Source organism: Laccaria bicolor, genomic scaffold (assembly GCF_000143565.1).
Source record: "Laccaria bicolor S238N-H82 LACBIscaffold_43 genomic scaffold, whole genome shotgun sequence".
Taxonomy (NCBI): Eukaryota; Fungi; Basidiomycota; class Agaricomycetes; order Agaricales; family Hydnangiaceae; genus Laccaria; species Laccaria bicolor.
The window spans coordinates 28,401-36,506 of record NW_001889914.1 but is presented as its reverse complement, the minus strand read 5'-3'; the positions used below and the strand labels follow the sequence as shown (position 1 = coordinate 36,506).

Here is an 8,106-nt window from a genome sequence, read left to right as displayed (position 1 = left end):
GCTCATTCAGAAGGACTGATAGGTGAAGGATAAGGGGCAATTGGGTCATGTCTCTTTCTCAATCGTCATTGAGGAGTCATGTGAGAAAGACAATCTTGAAATTGGTAAGGCTTTTTCATCATGGACTAATGAATCAGAGTTAAGTATAGTTTGAGAGAGGAGAGTAACTATTAACATGAAAGGATAGAATAGGCTCTACTTATGTCAAAGACAAGTTGAGCATAATACAAAACCACTGATGCAGAAATAGATAGATGGGTGTCAAGCCAACTCAATCCTTCAGCCATAACCCCATGAACGATAACATAGTCAAAGACATTACACAGTGTATGTCAGAAAATCAGACTACAAACTTTTGTAATTTCAGAAAGCAGACACTCCAAACTTTTGTAGGTTCAAAAAGTGGACACTACAAATTGTTGTAGTCTCAAAAAAGCAGACACTACAACTTTTGTAGTCTTGAAAAGCAGACAATACAAACTTTTGTAGTCTCAAATAGCAGACACTACAAACTTTTGTAGTCCAAAAAAAGGGGACACTACAACTTTTGTAGTCTCAAATAGCAGACAATAGAAACTTTTGTAGTCTAAAAAAAGGGGACACTAGAAACTTATGTTAGTAAAATTTGTAGTCTATTTCCAACATTTTGTAGTCTTTTGTAGTCTTTTAGTAAATTGTATAGTCTATTAGTAAACTTTAAACTTTGTAAGGTATGTCCAACTTTTGTAGTCTTTTGTAGTCTATCAGTGGTCCTTATAGTCTATGTCAGACTTTTTGTAGCCTTTTGCAGGCTATCCATGTCAATTTCCCTTTTGAGGTGTGCACCTTCCTTTTTGGCACAATTTTCCCACAATATGATAATTGTAGCCTCTTCTCTTGGATTTCTAAATGTGTTAAAATCATCTTGTTTGGTTTTGTTTTCATGGAGAAAAATGCAAAAAAAAAAAAAAAAAAAAAAAAGCTGGCGATGAGAAAAATATTTTACCTCATATCTCTACAATGAAAGCACTTTACAACATAATTTAAACAGATTCAGGAAGCTACAGTGCAGGACTACAATTTTTGTTCTTAACCATTTTAGGCAACTGGTCATGTGACCATTCTCCTGATGACCCACCTGACAGCAGCCAATGAAAAGGGCTGGCCTGCAATGAAAAGTATCCAATGAAATATCCTGGTCTGCAATGAAAAGCTACCAATGAAAATACCAGCAGCAATGAAAAGAGCTGGCCTGCAATGAAAAGTATCCAATGAAATATCCTGGCCTGCAATGAAAAGCAGTCAATGAAAAGAGCTGGCCTGCAATGAAGAGTATCCAATGAAATATCCTGGCCTGCAATGAAAAGCTACCAATGAAAATACCAGCAGCAATGAAAAGCAGTCAATGAAAAGAGCTGGCCTGCAATGAAAAGTATCCAATGAAATATCCTGGCCTGCAATGAAAAGCTATCAATGAAAATACCAGCAGCAATGAAAAGTGGTCAATGAGAAAGGCTGGCCTGCAATGAAAAGTAGCCAATGAAAATCCTAGAGAGCAATGAAAAGCTACCAATGAAATATCCTGGCCTGCAATGAAAAGCACCCAATGAAAATGCCAGCAGCAATGAAAAGTGGATAATGAAAAGGGCTGGCCAGCAATGAAAAGTGGTCAATGAAAATGGCTGGACTGCAATGAAAAGCAGTTAATGATAAGTTGTGACCTGCAATGAAAAGTTATTGAAATGCACAAGGCCTCTTATGAAAAAAATCCTTATCATAAAAGGGCCTGGGATATATATGATATACTTTTCATAAAAGTATGTGGAGCTATGCACAAGGCCTTCCTGGCCTATGCCATGGTTTTATGATTTGGATGGTAAGCACCACTCAAGCCGGAGCAGTTCCTCGGCGCCAGAGCGCGGTCGTTCAGGCCCACGCACCTCGAACAGAGCCAGCCTGTATCCCAGGCCTCGCTCATCCTCCCCATCCTATCGAGCGCGTTACCAACGCCGAAGCGACGAATCACCTGTCACGTCCGCAGGCTGCGCGTGCATGGTATCATTACTGGCAGCTCAAATACCTGGCACGCCCCCATGGGAGTTACGTGGAGTCCCGCATTCCTGGAAGAGGGTGTCATCCTGTTTCCGGACAACAGGACACAAATACGTCTTAGATTCTGGGCTGCCTGCGACCTTTTTCTTCACGAACATGCGCCACTTGCTGGAGCTCGCGATTAGGAGAGGCATGAAGTTCATCATAGCCATTCCATTCGAAGCACTTCCACNGCTTTCATCAACAGGAAAAGCCCAGTCTTGCCGACCTCACAAAACGCACCTATGACACTGGTTTTCAAGAGACGCCTCTCACATACAGCAAAGGCGGCTCTGCCTTCATGGATCAGTACTTAGGCAAACTGGCGGACATTCTTCGTCGGCCACACGCACGAGCAGTTATTTCTATGGGAGGCCCTACAAGTTGGATTGCGCGTTTCTACAGTGGTGACAGACTAGTAGAGGAATTCATGAGCGGACCTTCGTCCCAGGTCACTACCCACCACAGGGGCCATGTCACAACCTCCACATTCTTGAACATGCCTGTCTTCCATGATCAGCTCTCTCACCAAGAGATCAAGTTAATCCACGGCTACATTCCCCTTGGGAGTCCCAGTGAAGATCGTTGGGCCTTTCCGATGAGCGAAATACTGGAGGAGTACTCCAGCCACTGGCGGGGTGAATGGAATCAAGGATGCGAGCGCATCATGGGCAATATTGCGAGCGCCCTGGAGTCAGGAGCCCTATCCCCGCTTACCAGACGTGAATGGAGGGAGTATTTGCGCAGCAATAATCGTGGTGAGCATGCCCCATCTCCTGGAACGGTACCGAAGGCTTCAGACTTCACGTTGGTGGAGACAATGATCGATAATGCATTCCCAATCCGTTGGCATGGACGCCGAATCCGCGACATTTTCCTGCTGGAAGAACTCACTGTCCTATCAGACGGAAACTAGGGGGGCTTTGTAACAAGGGATTCAACTCCCTTATTCCCGGTATATATTCATTTACTTACTTTCCGCTGACAGAACCTCTTCGCATCACATTATTATATAGTCACGTGTCACTTGAGTAACTCACATGTTGTTCAGTAGTAACAATAATCGATTCTTTACTCTTATTACCACTGCAACTAGCATTCGGAAGAGGCGTTCTATCGTACTTCCACTGTCTAAGGCAAGTAGCATTGTTTTGAGTTGATTGCTAACTATTCTCTTGTAAAGAGGAATTGTTAGGTCATCAAATAGCAACCCCATCACTTTTCCTTACGTCTGTCACTCAGCTTTCCGTGGATTTCCCGGAAAGTTGCTGGGATTGTAGCTTCGGATTTTCGTAGTAACATCAATCCTCGCTTGAGTGCGCCCGTAGACCGTCTCCTGGGTAGGAGAGGATACACACACCTTTGACATCGTTATCTGATCTGCGCGATAAGAGACCGTTGGGATACGCAGAGTTGGTGAGCATTCCTATTTGAACTCATTACTCACGGAACACCTGCTTCAACTCCGTGGGTGGGCGTCGCCCGTGGAGACTCAACAAACCCCTGACTTAGACTCGAACGCAAGATAACCAGGGCCAGCAGCTGCCCCGACTGACCCCAGTGCTGTGTAGTTCAGTAGGTTGAGCTTTTTGAGGTGGGTTAGCGTCGTTTGGGCTTTTGCTTGGGACATGGCTTTTGCTTGGGACATTGTTGTCGTTGGGGACAATAGAGAGGAAGGTACATAAGGAAGGGAGTGAGTATGAAGATGATGGTTTGAGTGGGAGTGGGAACCAAGCTAAATGTGAATGCAAGCGCGAAGCGCTGGAGTTTTAAAAAGGGAGCGTCGGAAGGACAGATGTCATGCAGGGAAGGACACCACGCAATACTATACAGTACGCTGACTCGAAAATGTGTGAGCAACGGAACTTGCTGTGACCAACGTGATGGAAGATTGGGTATCGGGTTTTGCGCCCGCAGGCGCGCTAAGTGGTTATGATACAGTTCGGTACAGTGGTTGCACCACAGCATGTATGGAAACAGTCTTCCGCCAGCTTCGTTTTTGTGAGCTGATGGTCAATTTGTAAGCAGTGACCCCAGAAACCCCAAGCTCCCAAATCAATAGATCCAAATTTGGACCCTTGCTTGACCATTGCACTCCCTCAAGCGGCAAGATGAGGAGCGCATGGTAAGCTCTTTCACCTATGTACCATCTGCATTGCTAATCTTACTTACGAAGACCTTGTACAATGCAGACTCTGGTCGACGCCACATTGTTGCCGTTCAACATTGGGACAATTTGTCTGCAGATTATTAACCTGTTTCGTATGTTTCTATGCTTCGCTTTGTGGTGGTTGTCTTATAGACTTGGGTTTAGGCTTCTGAAGGTATGTGGAATTACAAGAATGAAGAAGGTGTAGCGACGGACCAGCTCACGCGTCTAGGAAGCAGATTTGCCGCCAGATCATCCCTGTATTTGAGTATCATCCTTGTGGTATGTAACACACACTCTGCACGATCATGCCTAATGAAAGCTTCAAGTCGGTTCTGTGTACGCCTACATGCCAAACACTTTGCACCCAACCCCATAACATTGTAGCCACCAGGTTCTCAGCTGCTTTCCCAGGAATCAAACCCCACATCCTGACACTCACCTCGAATATCCAGATGCTAATCTATTCTACAGGGATATACTCGGGATACACAGTGTCAGCAAGCAGACGTGCTCGAACATCCTCAAGGCGGGTCCAGGATCAGTGATCACGATTGTTGTTGAGGGTGCCGCGGACTTGGAGGGTTTGAGCACACTTCCGGGGACAGCGGATTTGACACTGAAACGGAGGTTGGTTGGTTCTTGTTACATCGGATGTGTGGGTGACTATTGGTATTGATGAGTGATACGTGGGTAGGTTGGGATTCATCAAGTTTGCGATCCAGCATGGGTAATGTCCTCTCTCCACCTATTTTAATTGGAGTTGTTTTTTATATTTTTTTGTGGTAGCACCGTTTTTGCCATTTGGTCTCTGTGTTTTTGTGTGGTGAAAACGATGTTTGTTTCATTGTTTCTTTGTCGTCTTTACGAGGCGGATTAGAATGGATAACAGATATTTCCATAAGCTATCACAAAGTGAGTCGTTTATGATCGACCAAGTGGTTGGGCATGCGCTGACAGCCCACAGGGCCAAAGACTCGGAAACGCCTCTAGAAGAAGAACAGTGACAGGTCCTTAAAGTCGATGTACAGTTGATAAAATCTAGTTTAGCCTCGCAATTGCACTACTTGACCCAGCTGAATGAGTTTCAAAGGAAGACGAACTGAGGCGACTTTCCAAATACTATGTCACGTATGTAAAATAACTGTTGTCTTCTTGAAGGGACATGGCCTGGGATTCTCAACAATGTTTGTTGGGAGAAAAAGAGAGATGTGTAGCGCTGAGTGACTCTAACCTGATATCCCGCTCATAAACCTATCATCATAACTTGATATTCCCTTAATTACTCCAATTTCCAACCAATTTCATCTCTTTTTACTGTCTAACAAATCACCTTCAAGTTCCTACCCACCCTTCATAATATTGTCAATGGTGAATTTAAACTGCCACCTCGGTCGCACTCCACGCTCGTAACAGTGGTGAATACAATTCAAAATCTTCCACACAACACATTGAACTGTTCGTCTCGTTCGGGCACACGCACTTCCGACAATGTTGAATGCTGATAACACATTATCCCAACGCCGCCCCAGATGATGGAAAACATCACGCATTGAAGATTTGCTTTTGAGTGGAATCTGTCCTTCAAGTTTTCAACAGTTTGACTGCACGTTTTCAGTGTTTTGCAGTCGTTGTCATGCGCGTTCGTGACACTAGGTTTTGTGGTGGTGCTCTGAGACATGGTGGGCAGGAAGGACTTGGAGCTGGGCATGCCACATTCCTTGTATGCCAAGAGTAAGGCATATAGAGGTTGTTGAAGGATGTTGTTGATGAGGTGGGACTCAAGACCAAATGGAAGGGGTGTTAACTTCAGTGGGTACCCGCATCTCGTGTTTCCCAATCTGATAGAGCAACACAGGGCTGGAAGCAGGACGAAATTCAAGTTGGCGAGCAACACATTTTTTAGATGGTGGCACCCACGAAATAACTCATGTAAAAATTTGGTAAACCTCCTGCCAGTTATTGATACCTTAGAGAAATAATGGCTATTGATGGTCTATGTAATTTAATAAGATCTACATCATAGAAAACATCCTCAAGCATCCCACTGATTATTGTCAAATTATTGTGAAAAAGTATACTCAGGGTCCAGTATTTTGATATATTGATGTAGGTGCACGGAGTTTCTGGGGTCACTCTCAGTAAAAATGGTTGGTCGGGTGTTGGTCATATAGTAGTCACGCCAGTGCCCGAAAATGTAAGACATGACTAAAAACAGTAAATTTTACAAAATTTTTGACTTCAAGTCGACTTCATGAAGTTGTGTGAAGTTGTATGGTGATGCCAAATATATGCACAATACAGTCATGTAGTAGTCTTTACTTAGTCTAGTCGCCCTCATCTGAGGGTCAATGGTTAGTCATGTAGTCACGACTTCGTAGTCCTTTTGTAGTCAAACAAAGTCAGACAAGCGTTATGCTATAGTTGTGTAGTTAGTAGTAGTCTTGTTCCAGTCATGCTCAAGTCACACAACTGATATGTGTTGGTCATGTATTTCTCTCAGGTAAGAGTCATCTCAGCATCAAATCGAAGTCATGTAAATGTCAAAATCATAAATTATATATATACCCTTCTATTCTAGCTTGAATCAATGACTTGCAGTATGAATCTGATTGTAAACCTCGAGCGGCGTCTTCATATGACATCAGGCTTTGGATGTGGATGCCTTTGTCGCTCCCTTTCGCCCTTTACGCTGTTGACAGAACATTAAAATATTACAAGATCACATAAGTACTAGAACCTACCGCTTCGACAATCTGCTTGATGTCTGCGGATGATGGTTTTTCGTGCACACTATCTCCAACAATGAGTGTAATCAAATCTAGTGCGAATAGGCAATAAGGAGTAGCACAAATAAAACTACAGGGTGAACTAACCATCTTTTGTGCATGTGCCAGAGGGTGTACGACTGGTGGCTACCACTTTTATCTATAAGCTAGACTTAAGCCTAGAGGGTCATTTCTATAACTTAGACTTAAGCCTAGAGGCCATATCTATAATGCTTAGGATTTTTTGAAAGGTATTTCAAATGTAGGCCTGGGTATTTCATAGTGAATTTTCCATAGATACCCAGCGCATTTTCTGCAAAATTTCAAATGCAGCCCTGGATATTTCATTGCGATTTTTCAATAGATACCCTTGGTATTTCATTGCGATTTTTCAATAGATACCCTGGGCATTTCATTGTGATTTTTCAAATGTATCCCTGGGTATTTCATTGTGATTTTTCAAATGTATCCCTGATATTTCATTGCAAAATTTCAATGGATACCTGGCGCATTTCATTGGGATTTTTCAATAGATACCCTGGGCATTTCATTGCGATTTTTCAATAGATACCCTGGGCATTTCATTGTGATTTTTCAAATGTATCCCTGGGTATTTCATTGCAAAATTTCAATGGATACCTGGCGCATTTCATTGGGATTTTTCAATAGATACCCTGGGTATTTCATTGTGATTTTTCAAATGTATCCCTTGGTATTTCATTGCGATTTTTCAATAGATACCCTGGGCATTTCATTGCGATTTTTCAAATGTATCCCTTGGTATTTCATTGCGATTTTTCAAATGTATTCCTGGGTATTTCATTGCGATTTTTCAATAGATACCCTTGGTATTTCATTGCGATTTTTCAATAGATACCCTTGGTATTTCATTGCGATTTTTCAATAGATACTCTTGGCATTTCATTGCGATTTTTCAAATGTATCCCTGGGTATTTCATTGTGATTTTTCAATAGATACCCTGGGTATTTCATTGCAAAATTTCAAATGTAGCCCTGGGCATTTCATTGTGATTTTTCAAATGTATCCCACATGTCAGGGTCCATGCAATGGGCTTCCCTGGAGGGTGGTCACATGACCAATTACCAAAAATGGTCCAA

The 8,106-nt window shown here is 42.9% G+C and overlaps 3 protein-coding genes across 3 annotated transcripts in view; all 3 read left to right on the top strand.

Annotated features, from left to right (window-relative positions):
• Positions 1 to 888, top strand: part of LACBIDRAFT_332631 (uncharacterized protein) — a gene marked incomplete at both ends in the record, with an annotated part of 1,582 nt that extends 694 nt beyond the window's left edge. The window contains 4 exons of the mRNA XM_001887220.1: positions 368 to 389; positions 691 to 710; positions 791 to 817; positions 868 to 888. Coding sequence (XP_001887255.1) covers positions 368 to 389; positions 691 to 710; positions 791 to 817; positions 868 to 888 — 90 coding nt within the window. The remainder of the gene's footprint in view (positions 1 to 367; positions 390 to 690; positions 711 to 790; positions 818 to 867) is intronic.
• Positions 889 to 1,798: 910 nt separating this feature from the next.
• Positions 1,799 to 2,986, top strand: LACBIDRAFT_332630 (uncharacterized protein; the record flags this gene model as incomplete). Its single annotated transcript, XM_001887219.1, has 3 exons — positions 1,799 to 1,855; positions 1,881 to 2,078; positions 2,240 to 2,986. The coding sequence occupies 3 exons, from the start codon at positions 1,799 to 1,801 to the stop codon at positions 2,984 to 2,986; spliced, it is 1,002 nt and encodes a 333-aa protein (XP_001887254.1).
• A 1,410-nt stretch (positions 2,987 to 4,396) lies between these two features.
• Positions 4,397 to 5,099, top strand: DAGAT-2 (uncharacterized protein; the record flags this gene model as incomplete). Its single annotated transcript, XM_001887218.1, has 4 exons — positions 4,397 to 4,558; positions 4,614 to 4,849; positions 4,917 to 4,949; positions 5,009 to 5,099. 4 exons carry the CDS (start codon positions 4,397 to 4,399, stop codon positions 5,097 to 5,099), a joined length of 522 nt encoding a protein of 173 aa, XP_001887253.1.
• Positions 5,100 to 8,106: the final 3,007 nt, after the last annotated feature.